The sequence below is a fragment of the Triplophysa rosa genome, linkage group LG1 (assembly GCF_024868665.1).
Source record: "Triplophysa rosa linkage group LG1, Trosa_1v2, whole genome shotgun sequence".
NCBI classification, from domain to species: Eukaryota; Metazoa; Chordata; class Actinopteri; order Cypriniformes; family Nemacheilidae; genus Triplophysa; species Triplophysa rosa.
Genome location: NC_079890.1, coordinates 29914145 through 29932269, shown reverse-complemented (window position 1 = coordinate 29932269; position 18125 = coordinate 29914145). Strand labels below are relative to the sequence as shown.

The 18125-nt window shown below is 38.0% G+C and overlaps 1 protein-coding gene across 2 annotated transcripts; it reads left to right on the top strand.

Annotated features, from left to right (window-relative positions):
- The first annotated feature begins 495 nt into the window (after positions 1-495).
- Positions 496-7108, top strand: LOC130554620 (sterile alpha motif domain-containing protein 3). Of its 2 annotated transcripts, XM_057334399.1 has the most exons (8): positions 496-755; positions 1277-1343; positions 1424-1481; positions 4082-4126; positions 4225-5339; positions 5442-5597; positions 5689-5781; positions 5902-7108. In XM_057334399.1, the coding sequence occupies exons 5-6, from the start codon at positions 4239-4241 to the stop codon at positions 5547-5549; spliced, it is 1209 nt and encodes a 402-aa protein (XP_057190382.1). In that variant the 5' UTR covers positions 496-755; positions 1277-1343; positions 1424-1481; positions 4082-4126; positions 4225-4238; the 3' UTR covers positions 5550-5597; positions 5689-5781; positions 5902-7108. The 2 variants fall into 2 exon arrangements, with proteins under 2 accessions (XP_057190382.1, XP_057190389.1); XM_057334406.1 differs by lacking the exon at positions 1424-1481.
- Positions 7109-18125: the final 11017 nt, after the last annotated feature.

The window sequence follows — 18125 nt, the reverse complement described above, 5'->3', positions numbered from 1 at the left end:
TGGTACAGTTATTTTACAATTGAACCGCAAGGTGAGATAATTGACATTGCAATGCAGTAAAACAACACAGGAATTATAACAACACAGGCACATATCAGAAATGTGGACTTACTCTCGTGAACATGAGTATTAAAGATGATTGCATAAAGGCCACTAATTTTTTTCAATTGTAATAAAATACTTTATATATTACTCTCAAAATAAAGGTAGTTAAAAGGTTCTTCACAGCGATATCATAAAAAGAATCATTTTCTGTTCCACAAAAAACCATTCAGTCAAAGGTTCTTTAAGAACCATCTCTTTCTTACTTTGTACTTTTTTATAATCTGAAGAACCTTTTTTCACCACAAAGAGCCTTTTGTGAAACAGGCAAGTTCTTTGGATGTTAAAATGGTTCTTTGTGGAACCATTCAGACAAAAAAGTTTCTTCTATGGCATTCTACACTCAAAAAAATGATTCTTGTCAGTAATTCATATTAGGCAAATAATTTAAATAAAATATATTTAAAAAAGTATAAAATACATATTATTCTTTTGATTTACTTTTACATGACATAAATATAATGCATTCAAGATCAATGTGATGAAATTACATACACTTTACTTGATTCGTTGCCGTAAGGCGCAAATGTAGATGCTGCGCATGCGCCTTAGAGTAAAAATGACTGATTGCGGAAGCACGTTGTTGAGCAGGTTTCTTTTGGAGGGAAGCTGAGCTGTCGAAAGCACGTTGCTTACTCGGCATATTACAAAAGGTAGGATATCTTTAAAAATTTTAGGCTTCAACAACTGTCTAAATGATAAAGCTTTGCCTAATAAGAGACATCGTTTTGCCATCACTGTACTTCACACGAATTAAAATAATAGTTTTGCCATCACGTAAGTTACTTTAGGCGAATAAACTTGATGTTTACTTCCTTCAAGTTTAAAACGAGTGTTCTTTTTAATATGTGTTGTCGATTGACTGTTTGCATTTTGCATCTAACAGATTACGCATACATTCATGATTTTAAAAAATACCGAAAATAACAGCTTCATTATGTCGACATTCATTGGCATTATGGTAAAACGTTGTAATAACACGATAAATCGATCTTATAGAAGTATGCTATATTCTTTGCACTTAATGCAGAAACGTTCCACAAACACATCTAATCAAGCATTTATACGTTATCGACCTGCACACGTGTAAATGATGTCAATGAAATGGAACATGCATGCAGAGTTATAATTGCTTTACACAAAGTCTAACTAAATGTCATCTTTACTATTTCAGAGACCTCTAAAAATTAGATTTTTCCAGCGTATTTTTAAGTCTGGTTTGAGAAAATCATTCAATTAAGGTACGTGTGTTTTTTGTAATTAGTTGTAATTGTAATTCAGTGTGTTGATTTCAGTTGTTGATGTATTTTTGTACTTTCAGGTGAATGAGTTCTGGGAATGTGGCAATGTAAAGTCTGTGGCACAGAGGTATCTAGCAGGTATGATTTACTTAAACATTCAAAGCTTAAACACGGACATTTTGGGTCAAGGTTTAGCCATCCTTGTGTATATAGTAATTGTCCTTGCACTTTTAAATCGTGGAAAAATCTCTTTAGTCACATATACCGTGCCCACCGAGATCAGTCATCTCCAAAACAAGGCCAATTAGCCACCTTTTCATGTCAGCTGTGTACATGCATTGAGTCAAATGAAAGAGATTACTTCAGACATGTAAATGAGCATTTGCGCAACCATGAAACTGTGACTTGTGTGTTTAAAGAATGTACATTTAAAAGTAACATTTATAATACCTTTCATACACACAAAAATAGGAAGCACAATCCCCATTGTCTAACCGATTTTAATTCAGACGTTGTCACAATCTCTGCAGATTGTCAGGAGTCAGCCAGTCCTCATATTGATTTTCCCTCTTGTTCAACAGATTCATTGTCAGAATCTTTGTTATGCAGTGACATTAATAATGATGAAGATATTTCTAAGGCAAGTGTTTTGAATATCGCCCTTGTTTTATTAAAATTGGAAAACATTTTGCATGTCCCAGCCACAGCAGTCGATGAATTACTTCATGAACTACATTATTCATTAACCTTGGCATCAATTCCAGTGACTCGTAGCATAATTTCTGACATTCTTAGAAATCACAATTTAGAAATTGATGAGTCTGTCATTCAAGAGCTTTCTGAAGCAGTGGGTAAGTCATATTCCTTGGTTAAAGCCATAGAAAAAGGTGGCCCCCTTGCCACAGCTTTTAAACGCAAACAGTTCTACAAGGAACATGTTCGTGTTGTAGAGCCAGTTGAGTTTATCCTTGATCAAAAGACTAAAAAGACATATCAGTATATACCTATTTTGCCTTCTCTTCAGCAGCTGTTCAGTTGCAGTAATATTTTAAACTGTGTAATTGATGACCACGAGAGACAGACAACTGATTCAGGGGAACAGAAAGAACAGCAGTACAGGTCCATAAGAGATGGTCTATATTTCAAGGAAAACTCTTTTTTTTGTGGAGAGGAATTAAAAATATCTTTGTCATTGTACATTGATGATTTTGAACTCTGTAACCCCTTAGGCACCTCACGCAAGAAACACAAACTTTGTGGGGTCTATTGGATTTTGAATAACTTGCCACCTGGATGCAACTCAATACTTTCTTCTATCTATTTGGCAGTTTTATGCAAGAGTGAGCATGTGAAGTCACATGGGTATGGCACAATTTTAGAGCCTCTTTTTCAGGAATTGATTACTTTAGAGAGTCACGGGGTGTATATTCCAGAACTGGGACGGTTTGTGAAAGGTACAGTCCAGTCTGTCATAGCAGATAATCTAGGGGTACACAGTTTAGCCGGTTTTATAGAGAGTTTTTCTGGTGAGTACTTTTGCAGGTTTTGTGTAGCGAAGAGGTTAGAGATCCAGGCTCTATCTGTTCAGACTGGGGAGTTTGCCCTTAGAACTAAGGGAACTCATGAGACACACGTTTCATCTGCAAAGGAAAACTCTTCCACAATTTGTGGAGTAAAAAGGGGTTTTGCGTTAACAGAGAAATTATCTCACTTTCATGTAACTCAAGGCTACCCTCCTGACATTGCACACGACTTATTTGAGGGCATTGTGCCAGTGGAGATTGCACTTTGTTTAAGAGAATTTGTTTCCAAAAAGCACCTGTCTCTTCATACTCTCAACACACTGATCTTAAACTTTCCCTATAAGTGGGGTGATAAAACCAACAGACCTCACATTATTCCATGTACATATGCCTCCAAAAGGTCCATTGGAGGCAATGCACATGAGAATTGGAATTTATTGAGATTGCTTCCATTCATTATTGGGGACTTGATACCAGAGCCTGAGCCAGCCTGGCTTATACTTCTTGATTTGAAAGAAATAGTTGAACTTGCTGTTGCCCCTATTCAAAATGAAGAAACCATAGCCTACTTAAACTGCAAAATTGCTGAGCACAGACACAAATTTGTTGAACTCTTTCCATCACAGTTGTTGCCAAAACATCATTATGTGGAACACTATCCACAAATGATTAAGTGTTTTGGACCTTTGTTGGGGCAATGGACTATGAGATTCGAGGCGAAACATAGTTTCTTTAAGAAAGTTGCTCGCCATACAAATTGTTTCAAAAACATCACGCTCACACTGGCTGCCAAACACCAGCAAATGATTGCTTATCTAATCCATTCATGTAGGCTTAAGACATCCACTCTAGAAGTTACACAGGTCTCCACACTTCCTGTTGATGTCTTAAACAAGGAAGTTGTTGCAGGGTTAAAAGAGAAATATCCAGGAATCAGTGAGGTCCATCTTGCAAATAATGTGACAAACAATGGGATCAATTATAGAACGGGTATGCTGATTGCTTTTGGGTCAGCTGGTGGTCTGCCAGAGTTTGCTGAAATTCTTCAAATGTGTATCGTCAAGAGCACTTTGCATTTTGTTGTGAAGATACTATGTGCATGGTATCAGGAACATTTCAGAGCTTTTCAATTGACTGTCTCACCTGATAGAGAGGTTGCCCTGATTGATCTTGAACAGCTAACTGATGCTTATCCACTGTTTGATTATATGGTAGGAGGAAGACGAATGGTAACCCTGAAGAGGCACATTCTCATATAAGGTAAAGCGTTTATGTGCTAGCGTTTAAATGTTTATTTAGTACAGTAACAATAAAAAAAACTGTGTTCATTTCTTTTTCAACTTTGTTACCTCTTTTAGAAAAGAAAAGAAAAATGTCAAGTCCAGTGATTCTGAGGATTGTTTTTGGTGGGGAGGATGATGCAAGAAAACTTGTACTCAAGAAAGGAATCCCGATGTCTGTCGATGACCTTGTCCATGACATAATCACAGTTTTTGGGTTGAAGCAAAAGTTCAGGCTGCAGTACAAAGATAAGGACTTTGGAAATGAATATGTGAATCTCATGTCTACCAGTGAAATTGAAGACAGGGATACCCTGAAACTGATTTTTCTATCAACTGAAGACTCTAATTCCAGCATGCTAGAGACTGAGCCTGCTTTACCTTACTGCTCCACCACACCTTCACCCAGTGCATTTAGTACAGCTACCTGTGATACTGCTGACGTGAGAGATGTAAGCCCCTCTTCTATTGACCCAGCCCAAGAAGTCAACTTGTCTGATGACTCGGTATGCAGCTGTGCTGATACTGTCGTAGTTTTGTCTCCTGAGTCAAGAACCTGTTCTTGGCCTCAGGTTTTTGTAATTCCTCGGTTTTCATGCTCTGCTGAAATTCAGCTTCAGAGAGCTGATGCAGAGTTCAACAAAAGTGGAACACTACTTATTCCACCACCAAAACTAAGATCGGACATTCTTGAAGGCATGGCAGAGCAGATCTTTAGGTTTACTGCATATCCCACTGATAGTCAACTTGATCAGGCAGCTGAAGCCCTGATAAATGCCCACCCTTACTTGAGGGAAAAAGGAACTCACACGGGCCATGAAGGATGGAAACACTACTTAAAGATTAAGATGGCTAATTTTCGCTCAAAACTCAGCAAGATTGGACACCCTGAAATCGCTGTGAATTCTCTTAAGAACAAGCGTAAAGGTCAAGGTAAAGCAGCAGCAAACATCAAAAAGCCAAGGAAAGCTGAGGTAAATTTCCTTCCTTGCTTCCCAAAAGGAGAAACAGCTGAGAGCATGGAGAAGGAAAGAATTGCTCTCTTAACTGAAGTGAAAAAGAAAAATAATGAGGCAGTCATCAAGGAAAAAATGCAATTGACATTCTCCTATAGGCGACAAGAATTGGTTGAGGACATGGGAATGGTTTCTGATTTACAAAGCAGGTGGCCGGCACTGTTCACAGTAAATGAAGTAAGTGTTGTAAACACAAGACATTTTTTTTGTAAATTGCAATAAATTGATTTACAGTAACCATATATTTCTTTTCTTTCCTTATTTTCCACTTTCTCTCAGATAAATGCTGAATTCATGCTGATAACTACAGTGCCTCTTCTGTCAATGTTCTTCGGGCAGCTGGACAGATACACTTTTAATCTGCATAAGGTCTTCAACAGCAAATGAGGTGCTTCTGGACAGAAGATATCACGCATTATGACAACTGCAGACAAGGTGTAGTAAAATGTATATTACTTCTTTATAAAACTAATTACAATTGCTAAAGTACAACCAGTTTATTTGACATTGTTTAATCATTTTCTAGTGTGATGACGTATACATCAAACGAGACTGTGTCATAAAGTGTCTGTGTGTGTACCTCAATGAGGACATTACAACTCTCATCAAAGAATTTGAGGTTTGTATATGTACTTTTTAAAAGGACCTTCTAACTTACATGTGTCCAATATATCAGTAAACTGGACAAGGTGTTAATTGTTAGTTTTTTTGTTTGTTTGTTTTTTTCTTTTTGACTTAGGACTGCAACCCTGAAGAAGCTGAGAGAGGAATTTCAGAGACCACTCTGGGGCTTTATGTGATCCATAAAGAAGGTGCAGCTGAGGAAGTTCCAGAGGATATTGGAGTAGCTATAGAGGGTGTGATGCTGCTACATCACTTGAAGAGTATTTCCTTTGGAATAGTGATGCTGTTTGGCCTGATCTACGCTCTCAACTTAAGCTACCCTCAGAGTCTCAAATTCACATTTGAATTTTTCCAGAAGGTACTGATGAATTTGGATGGCAGCAAGCTTTCCCCAAAAATTCAAGCTCTTAAAATTAAAATGTTTCAGTAAATTGGGAATTACTGCTTGCCTTGATGTTTCCAACGACTGGAAATACATTGAAAACGTAAACTTACAGGGATGGGACATGAATATTCTGAAAGGCATGTTCTACGAACTGATGACACTAATGCAAGAGAATGCACCTGAGATGCCTTTCTCCTTCCTGTGTCTCTGATACTCTTGACACAAAATGTGTGAACTCTTCTGCTGTTGACCCAGTCCAGAAACATATCTGATGACTTGTTTTGCAGCAGCACTGACACTGTTAATGTTATTTCTCTGAAGAAAAAAAAATCTCTGTCAGGATTTTGTAGTTCCTATGTTCTTATGTTCTGGTAATATTCTGCTTCGTTGTGTCAAAACAGAGTAAGGAAACTTTGCTACTGCACCTAAAATAAGACAATCTTGAATGGTTGTCTCTGGAAATCTTTAGGTATGTTGCATACCTAACTAAGAGCTTGTTTAGGCAGATAAAGCAGCAAGTTTAAATGTTAAAAATGTGTTACTGTAAACTGTCAAGTTAGAAATGTGTTCCTCTTTATTTTTTATATATATTTGTACATTTTATTTTCTTTAAGTGACTTGATTGTTTATTGAAATACACTGTACTGAGCAGGGATAACTTAATTACCTTGAAAATGGTAAAAGATTTTTTTTTTTGGAAATTCTGTGAGATCGGGTTGGAAAAACACAGTACTGTGGACTTTATGCTTGTCTGGTCTGTTATGTTCTCAGCTTCGTTCATTTTAGCATCTGAACATGGTTGTTGTGAGAGAGACTGGGTTGCCAGGTATTAAGATGGCTGTTACTTTGACTCAAGGAGCAATTGCAACAATAAATGCTTGTTAATTAAATTATGTTTTTGACCATTTATTTAATAGAATTAAAGATGTATAATAGTTATATAAAGCAAGTAACAAGAAGTTATTTAAAAAGAGTAAAGATTATTCATCACACTAACTTAAATCACACTTTATTTGTTCACATAAAATTTATTTATTTTGTTCACGTAAACTGAACGTGATTGTAAAGCTTAAACAAAATTTTTACATTTTACGTTGGATTTATGTGAATAAATTGGATGGAAAATTGACATGTAATTGAAATACATAAGTTTTAACTTTTGGGGTTAAATATTTTTTTGAGTGTATGTCATCGGGGTGCATGTGAAGCGTGAGTGTATCTCTTTGCTTAATGTAAAATTAATCCTTTTTTCATACCACAAAACAAACAAAACTTTAAAACCTTCCTTCAGATAAGTTTATGTCCATTGCTCTTTAAGAATACCCATATACTGAAAGGTCCTACAAAGTCAAATGTAATTATCATAAAGAACTATTGGAGATAGTAAGAAGCCTGGAAAGTTACTCAAAAAGGTGCAAAAGAAGGTAAAGAAACAGAGGGAAAGAGCTGGAGCTGTGACAGTCACACATGATTCACAAAGATGCTCAGAAAGCAGCTTACTGTTGTGTGAAATTTGACATTAAGAATCTTTTATGTTTGTCTGTTCTGCAAACCCAAGGGCAAGGAATAAGCAATGTGTAATTTTGCTCTTTTTCAACTGCAAGGCAGAGTGAAAATCAGAAACTCATGACACCATTTGAAGCTTATCTGAATACACATTAATCCAATTGCAGAATATGAATTAGTTTGGGACGATGGCATGTGGCTAGTTTGGGGGCGTCAGCAATGCTAATTAGTGGAACCAATTGAAAATATGATGTGGTGGATTTTGTATTAGTTGAATTTTGACAGGGGAAAACGTCTCGTTACGGATGAAACCTCCGTTCCTTGACGTTGTGTCGAGACAGAATGGGGTTTGAACTTGAGCACCTATCTTCTCTGATTGTACTTTTAAAAGGCCAATGAACATGGCAAATGGCATGGCATGCCAGTCTCCGCCCCGTGCATACAGGTATAAAAGGAAGATGCCATGCCCATTCATTCACCTTTTGGGAATGCCCTGAGCCAGTGCCCACGACGAGGCTACATCTCGGGTGGAGTGAGCTCTCACTGCCAGTGGGAGATCTTGGGACCGGTACGCCAGAGTGATCGCGTCCACTATCCAGTGTGCCAATCTCTGCGCCAAGACAAAAAGCTGCTCCGAACTTCTGAAGCTCTGCATGCGTTCCAAGTAGAGGCACAGGGTGCGTACTGGACACAACACGGCAGGGGTTGGATCTTCATCCCCAGGGGGGAGCGCCTGCAAGTTCACCACCTGGTCCCTGAAGGGAACTTTGGGCACGTAGCCAGGCCGGGGTCTCAGTACCACGTGGGAGTCACCCGGTCCGAACTCTATGTAGTCGTTGGACACAGAGAGTGCATGCAGATCCCCTACCCTCCTGATGGAGGCGAGCGCCACTAGGAGAACCGTCTTCGTCGTGAGATGAGGTAGAGCGGCTTTCCCTAGGGGCTCAAATGGGGCCCTTCCCAGGCCCACGAGAACCACATTGAGGTCCCAAGAGGGTATGGAGCCCGTCCAACAACCCGACACTGCATGCCCATTGCACACAGCACCCCAGCCGAAAAGGGAGGCATCTGTTGTCACCATGACGCGCCTCGAGACCTGCCCGATCGGGACTCCAGCACGGAGAAAGGACACGTCTCTCCACTTTGCCGCCTGAAGAGTGTCAGGCAACGCTGCATTGACTGGGCTCGCCATCATGGTGACAGAGTCTAGTTCCATACCGAGATAAGAGATGCAATGCACCGGGGAGAGCTTGCTCTTGTCCAAGTTGACCCGCAGGCCCATTTGTTGAGGTGCAGGAGTACGAGGTTCCTGTATGTACACAACAGATCTCGCGAGTGCGCCAAGATGAGCCAGTCGTCGAGATAGTTGAGAATACACTTGCCCTGCTCCCTGAGGGGAGTGAGAGCAGCCTCCGTGACCTTGGTAAAGACACGTGGAGACAGGGCAAGACCGAAGGGCAGGATCTTGTTCTGATATGCTTGACCCTCGAAGGCAAACTGAAGGAACGGTCTGTGACGAGGGAAAATCGAAACATGAAAGTATGTGTCCTTAAGGTCAATAGCCACGAACCAATCCTGATGTCGGACTTCTGCGTCAACATTCTGAATGGGAGCCTGTGAAGGGCCTTGTTCAGAGTGTGCAGGTCCAGGGTGGGGCGCAGCCTCCCACCTTTCTTAGGGATGATGAAGTAGGGGCCGGAGGGAGGGGCTCGATCACACCTTTCGCCAGAAGGGTGGCAACCTCAGCCCGAAGCACGGGACTCGCCTTGAACCGAGGTAAACAGAATGCCCCGAAAGCTGAGCGGGCTCCTGGCGAACTGGATCGCGGAACGTGGACACGAGCACGCTGTCGGAAATTTCAGCTCTTTTAGAGAAATTGCTCCTTTAGACACCTAGGTCCACTACCGAAAGCCCAGGGGAAGTCACACAAGAGGATGAGTCCGCTGTTCTGCGTTGTAGAATTCAGTAGATTTCAGAGATAATAACGCTCAGCATGTGATGCCTCGCTTGTTCCAAAGAACAAAAGGTGAATGAATGGGCACGCCATCGGGGCGGAGACTGGCATGCCATTCGCTAAGTTCATTGACCTTTTAAAAGTATGATCAGAGATGATAGGTTCTCAAGTTCAAACCCTGTTCTGTCTCGACACAATGTCGAGAAACCGACAGAAAGGGAAATCATGTTTTCCAGTGAGGTGATTTGCTTTTTATTTACAAACTCGCTATGAAAAAGCAACTTGAATTTAAGATGTGTTCAATCATCGTCAATGGCAATACACTTTATGCACTGATGAAAGAAACAACTTTAAATATAAGAAGCGAATTCACAGCAGTGAACAGAGCGACTTTCCAGGCAAAAAAACCCTGCTTCTTTTTCACTAATCTCCTGTAGTGCAACTTAACAGGTGTTACTGTAGGTGTTGCGCTTACCAGACGTTTGCCAGCCTTTTTTTATGTCTGCCTGACATAAAAGCGAAACAAAGCAGATAGCGTGCGCAAAGAAATTAAACATTGCCTACAATTCATTCACAATTTGCCCAGGTGACATTTAACATTCTGACAAAAAGAAAAAAGATTAGTACTTTGTTAGCATGTGGAAAAGTCTGCATCATTTATAACACTTACAAATGCATTATTTAAAGACATGACAGACAATATTTCATGTTTAGTGATTTTTCTTCAGGGAATCTGAAGAGGAAACATTTTTTTTCTCAGGGTGGCCCTGGGGGCACAACACAATAGCAGCAGTGAAAAAAACAAATGTTGACTTCACATTTAAAAATGTAGTATTTTCTAAATGTAGCATTTCAAAACTAATCAAATGCTTTTCCAACATTCACTAAATAAAACAGTTTGAACTCACATTTTAAACACAATGAACTCATTCTAAACCATGTCAATGACACTGACTCATTGACATTTTGTCTGTCCAAAGTAAGTTGGGACTAGATTTTAAGAACTTTTTGTAGCTTGTGGCATGTCTAGTTATAGAACATGCTATGGACCAATAAATCCGAATGAGATTAATTTTACTCCCTTAGTGGTAAAACTGTTTCTCTCTGAGTGAAAGATTTTAGAAATGATATTGTGTTCGGCTCATTCAGATTTCACATAGTTTTACCACAGTAACACTGCACTGTGTGCATACTTTGGTGGAAAACAGTGATGACAGGTGATTCTGTTACACAAAATGTGATGTAAACAATTGAGAATATACTCAAATTTCTCACATTTATTACGTTTGGAGACTCAAAGTGCAAATCGATGTTGTAGTGAACGTTTGGCATGTTCAGTTCAGCAGGGTTAGTCTGTCTGGATTTGTGATCTGATGTGCAGTTTCATGTGATTTGAACTCCTCATACTAATGAGTCTATTTCATGAAACAATGCATGAATATTAAAACTTAAATGCTTTTTACTTAATGTACAGCATGAAGTTTGACACCGTTCATAAGCAATATACACTAATACATTGTAAACATAAAAGTTTGTAAACAAAACACATCAGGCATGATCAGCCTAAAGGTCCAGTGTATGAAATTTCCTTTCGAAGCACTGGAGGCAGACACAGAACTAAGATGTCGTCACATGTTCGCTTCTTTGTCGAAGGAGATAACCTATTTACGAAACATGCTGTCTAGGCCATGTAAGGGGACCTGCAGTGTATGTAGATAGAAACATTATAATAAAATATAAATTATAATAATAAACATAAAAACATAACGCGTCTTTATGATGAAATAAAATTAGATTAAGATTAAATATTTTAATATAAGATTTAAAAAATTAATATTAATTATATTAAAAAATTAAACCAGATGTGATTCTGGACCAGTGTTAACATCTTGCGAAAGTAGTCTATATCTGAAACACTCAAACATGAGAAATGGAATTGGCCAGTGGGGCAGAAGTGACACTTGTTCGCATTTGTCAGTCAAAAATCCCCATAAGGACTTCGACAGCTTCAGACTTGCCCTCGCTGTCATGTGATGAATGAACCTCTACCCATGTCAGCCATGATTTAAAGAAAGCTTAGCTTCAATCACAAATATTTTTTCAGAGTCAAAGCTCAGTGAGCCAATTTTTGTAATTACTTTACTATTTAAGATATACAGTATATGCTGCTGAGGACCATCTGGTATGTACAGTAGGTATACACATAAGTGCGTTTTTGTACTATATTTAGGTTTTTATTACTAAAATACATTTTTTAAATTTAAAACTGATTATCCAGTTAACACAACCTTGATGATACTGTGAAATAATACAAATATTTTAAATATGAATTCTGTTATATTTTCATTTTACTCTCAGCTGTGTAGTCTGATCAAGGCGACCAATGTTATTCCATGTCAGTTTATGGAGTGTTGTTATGGTACCACTGAACTTGGACTTTTTCTGGGCTTTTAGCTATTTTTTCTGCTTAGTTGCAGTTCTTAAAAAGTAATTCTGCCTCCAACCTAATCTTCAGCGTTGGTAATGAATAAATAAATCTTCTGGGCCGCAATAACTTGATGATTATGCCGGAAAGTGTTCTCTTAATAGAACTATGTTATTACTTGCATTTTGCGAAAACTACCTTAGTAGTCGAAGTTGTTTATTAAGGGTGAACGCCTGTTAGTGATGAATACGTGCGGAAAAGGCTGTCGCGTCCCATGAGAGGCTTGTGAAGGGCATATATTTTGCTCAATTCAATACTCCCTCGCGATTTAACAACGTCAAGGGTGCCTTTGGGAGGAGGGAAACATTTCCACATTACATTTCTTTGCAAATAGCAGGTGTCATAAGCACAGAAGATTGAAGATTCTCATAGCTAAAGTGTGCATGCTGACTGCTTATTGTCTGCTGTTTAGATATTGCCGGAGGGCACAGACATGACTTCTGTGGAAAACCTGGAGTTCACAGAGGCTTTTAAAAATCCACTTCGTCTGTGTATTTTTTTATGTGGAAAGAAGGTGAAAAGCATGTGTCTGTCTAAGGTTCTTCAGACTTTGAAAGACTCTCTGAAGATTCACGCTCCATTTCTTGAAAGCACAATGTGTCATTTTTCAAAACAAACTTTAGCGTCTTCTTGTGTCATAAAACAATAAACAAAGGGATCAAGATCAAATGTACCTATCAATCCCATGTGTTGCCTGTTCTTCGTTAAGCCAGAAATTAAGTGTCACGCTTATTTAAAGGAAACCATTCGAAAGCAGTTATGACATTCCTGTCACTTATGAGTCATTGGCAACATCATTGAACTTCCATTCAGTTTACCAACATGCAACTCTGCTAAACTAAAATATCACACTTCACTGAAGGTTACTAACAAAATCAGAGATATTCAAGAAACATTCTTTAACTTCTGTTTCAGTAACACTGTAAAAAAGCATTCTTATTTTTTACTGCCACAGGAAAATGTTGGATTTTTGAAAAGGAATCATATCTGATTTGAAACTGCCACAGATGTCACTTCAGATCCATAAAATTCCAGGCAATCTCAAAGAACTTAACAACTTCTCTATTTTCACCCGAAGTTAAAGCGCTTTGGGGTGTGACTGTGGCGCTGATTATGCTTTTTGCTGGGAAGCCCCTGGTGGACCGCAGGATACAGACATGTGACATATTGACTGCTAAACTCTACCTGTTGGGAAGCAGTTTGTTCTGATTGGGCTTACATACACACTCTCTCACACATGCATATTCGAGTCGCAGTCTTCAAACCCGGCACAGATGGAGGAGCAGCTGTAATCAGTGACTTGGAAAAGGTGCCTTGTTGACGTGGTTTGATGTTTGATTCCCTCGGTTTCGCCTGGCAGAAAAAGAATCCATCATGCAACTTTTTTTCACTTTCCTTCATCTTTCCATGGAAAAAAAGTGCACTTGCTTGCAGGCAGCAATATGTATTATAGGTATTCTGCAGGAAACAAAAAACACTAAGAGCTTTTAGGGACAGACTGTGCTTGGTCAATCAAACAGACTGTATCAAACAAGCACTAGGCTAATTTAATTCATTTGCACAGACATACTTGTTAGCAAAACAAATTCAGCCCTTGCTAGGGCAGAATATCCATCATTCATAGCCAAAGCACCAGATGTTGGGAAGCAACACCTTGACTTGCACATCAGAAAAACTGGCAGATCATTTAGAGTTTGTACAGAAGTTCTGTCTCTCAGCCAGACACGAGGCAATGGGAACAAAAATCACTCGTTTTGAAAATTGTACTTATTGCAAAGTGATCCAAATAATAACTTTTCCCATTATTTACAGCACATTACTTTATGCTGACTAACAATGCAAACAAATTTATGACATTTTTAGATTTTTATACACTAGTTCTCTATTTATTTTTAAATTCACAATTAAATTATTAAAATTATTTTTACTTACTCTATGGGTTTTTTACGCCTTAAATGGGGCGGATCATGAAAGCAGACTCAATCCATCCTGCATCCTTTTATCACCTCATTAAAACAACACAGCAGCATCAAAGTCAGTTCTCGACATGATAAATTGTAGTGTCCATCTACAAATTATGCATCTAAATCCTGTTCCAGTTTGAGTCTGATAGACATACTGTACATGCACAGTATACACTATTTGTAATGTTTTCATTTCTTTTGATCTAATTCTTAATCATAAAGTCAGCAGACTGCAAGAGTTACTGAAAATTTAGCAAGTTGCATATCAAATAGACTTACATGTTGCTCCAGTTTTCATGTTCTTATCTCCTGTGTTCTGTTTCTCACTTTTCTCCTCTCCGTCCTGGAGTAATTAAACAAAACTGTCCTCACCTCCATTCACCTGTTGTTCTTTCTTGCCATTTTGTAATTTTTTTATTTCCTGTCATTTTCAAGCACCACCATTAACGTACAGACAAACCCAGACGAGGAAGACAGTTAGTATTCAGACTATAAAAAGGCAGAGAGTACAATATGGTGTCTCTCATTTCTAAAGTGTGTTTGTGTTACTTATTAGAGATGTCGTTTTTCTTACCCTTCCCACAACATTTCGCACACAATAGAATGTGCACTTTTATCAGCTTATTCTGCAACATTATTTGCACACTGAAAGAATCTAGTATGAGCGTTTTCTGACAGAATGTCATGTTTTGTGTCACACTTCTTGCACATCTCACTTCTATGAAGGACAAGAAAGCTATAACTGCGATTTATTTTGTTTTTGTGATTTTATTTTATTCATTCTGAAATGTAAAATGAGTCATGAAATGCGCTGATTTCAAGTGATGACAGATGCTATCTGGGAATAGCATTTGTATTTGCACATATGTAGATGCACCCATATGTGTCTGCTTGTGTTTTTAGATTTTATTCTGTATGTATGTTTGTGATAAGGCCACACATGTCTGCTCCCTCTTCCTCCTATTTAGCCTTTATTCCAAGCTACATCTACTATCAAAGCAACATATTTTATTACAGGTTTTAGAAACATGATTATTGATTATTTAATGTCAATATCAATCTTAAAACAATAACACAATGCATCTTGAATAAACTCTTTTTTGTACGTTCTTTTTTTTGTTGTTGACCCAGGAGAACTATGTAGCCTGTGTCTCTATACAGTAGCCTAGTGACACGCTACATTTGAGCAATGAACAATGTAAAAGAAGGCCAATATAGCAGATTAACAGCTCTTGAGGCAAAATGACTCACACGGTCACATGCCCAGTGCTCATATCATCAAAGTAGACCACACTGACCTTTAACAACAGTCAGTATGAGACTAGTGCTGTTGGAACCCATTAATATGACCTCACAGCTAACATCACACCATTCAGACTGCATGCTTTTGATGTGTTCGTAGTAAAAAACGGTCCAGTTTCCAGTTTTTTACTCTTGTATTTCAGTGCCATACATTTCGTGTGGTTCAGATGCTTCGCTGTTCACCAATCATTTCGTTCTACTGGCCACACTACCCTATTACCCCGCAAAAGCGAATTGAATAAGCTAAAATCCTTCTAAAACAGCTTTGAGCTGTGTTTACTTGACTTACAGCAAAATCAATAAAACTCTTAATGAACCTTTAAACTCTATTAATTAAGTGGCTCTTACGATAATTTAGGTGCTGTTGCTGGAGTTGGCATACTTTGTTTCTCACCAATGTTACAGGTACGTCGCTGGCAGCTTAGATAGCCGACTTTCAAAGACCTTCAAGAAAGTCTTGAGTAGTTCATGAATTATAACTAGCAGCCACTAAAAAGAGCCCTTTGTTTAAGACTGACAACTAGTTCAGAGCAAGTTTTTTTTAAGTGTGTGGCATAACTATATGTCATCTCTCTCATAGTTTTTCATCGTCCTTGAAATTGCATCACTCCAGCGTGAATACACCCCACTGCATATGGTTCAAGCCCAACCTAGGGCTCAGGGTTCGACTTCAGCCCCTACTGTTACGGTAGATGTTGTGACAACACCATTTTGCAATCAAATGGCATTTTGCTTTTGGCAGCGTTATAAAGTTGTCATCTTAGGTTTTCTAGGGCTGAATCTATATTTTTGATCAATATTATGTCAGTTCTTTCTTTCTTACTTATTAACCAAATAACCCAAATGCAATGCTTAATATTTGTTTTTAATCCAATTTATTAAAACTTGGATTAAAATCAAATAAAGTAAAATGAGGATTTGCTTTTAGATTGTGAATGTTTATGCAACCGGTTCTCACTGCCGACTCCTACTGGCATAAAGTTGGTTTGACGTTGACGTTCGATATTCGTGAATTTAGGGACCGTCTCTAAAGTTACATACACATTTAAATATTTTTTAAAAGCTCAATAGCATTTAAAGGGAACGACTTACAGACACAAAACTTACTGTACTGTGTTCATGTGTGTGTCAGCTATAGGCCTAATGCACACTATTTAGATTTTTGATATTTATTATAATAAACCATCAAATCAAATGCAAACATTGCTATGTGTTTCACTACTGTATTGTATTTTTGTGTATGAGTCCATACAGTAGTGAAACACATAGCAATATTTATATATGATTTGACGGTTTATTATAAAATAAACATTTGGGAATTAAATTCTTAGCTAACAAAAGTAAGTTATTCATATTTTTTAAAAGTTTTACCTCCTTTTTCACAGTTTCCATATTATATATTGCATATATTTTTTTATAATTCACAACATTTTACTAATTTAACCACAATTATTGCACTTTGTCCAGGAATAAAAGAAAAATATGCTCTGAAAAATAGGGTCTGTGTTTTCTGGAAATGAGTTACAGAATTTACACAATATAGGAACTCCCCAGAAGGATAAATATCACATAAAATTTTGAAATGTATATTTTTGGGGGGATACACTGGAAACTTGAAATAGGAGGTTCTAAGTTTAAGACATGGTTGAGAGTTTGTCTAATATACGATTTAGAACATTTCTCACTTTTAAACTCAGTTGGCCCAAGAAAAATGTGATAAAAAACGTGAACGCGATCTATTCCATTTGCTGATGTTTCCAGTCGACTCGACAGCGCGATTTGGGAAGTGTCCGTCTTGCCTGCGCTGTTTTCACTCCTCCCCTTACTGCAGCCGCCTACTCTCGTCTTCTTTTCAGGCGAGGCAAGGTGCATCTCAAACAAGCCTAGTATTTGAACGTCGTTCTTCGCTGGATTTGAGATTTACGGCAGACGATGATCACTTTCGCATCTGTTCCTCATACAAATCGATCGTTTCACGTTGGTACCCTTAGAATAGGCCTATTTGTATTTTTGAATGACTTTTTGACTGCTTGTTTTATGTGTTTTATATTACGATAAATAAACTGTTACATTACTTGCTCAATCTGTGAAACTGTCTGAACAGCGTCATGTAAACGCAATTATCCTGGCCATTAAACTTAAATTAAAACCCCGAAACATCATCATTGCAAATTATATCTAATATACATTTTCATAATGACGGTAAAATTTGCGTGCCCTGACCGAGCGTAAATATGTGACGAGTCGGGAGTGAGAATGTGTTGGTTTATGTGGTGCCATCAGCCAAACTTTATTGTCAAATCATCAATTTCTGGCTCGAAAAATGTTACCAAGACCTAAAAAGATAAACGCAAATGCAAATGCACTACTTGTGCTAAATATATTTGCTGTTTATTACAAATAAAATGCTATTGACATGTTTCAAACATCTGATTGATGGTCATTTGTAAAAGATACAATGACATGGAGCACTTTTTAACATTTACTTCAATTACAGTAAAGCATAACATTTATTGAAATCAAGTGTTTTGTTGTGAAAATGTCTTTGGTTGTCAAAACAGAGCTCACAGCCACAGCTGCGATCTATCATTGTTATAGATTACATTATTATAGATTACATTATTTCATCAAAGCTCCCAAGGTTTAAGAGCCCTTCAGATGCCCCATTTAAAAAGAGCGACAAGGTCTGTTATTAGTGCACAATCTAATCCTTACAGCTCAAAGAGAGAGAGAGAGAGAGAGA

Excerpts from the sequence above, each read along its gene's own strand:
- LOC130554620 (XM_057334406.1), top strand. The coding sequence starts at position 4,239 with ATGTCAAGTCCAGTGATTCTGAGGATTGTTTTTGGTGGGGAGGATGAT. Across the intron at positions 5,340-5,441 it reads CACTGTTCACAGTAAATGAA|ATAAATGCTGAATTCATGCT; the intron begins GTAAGTGTTGTA and ends ACTTTCTCTCAG.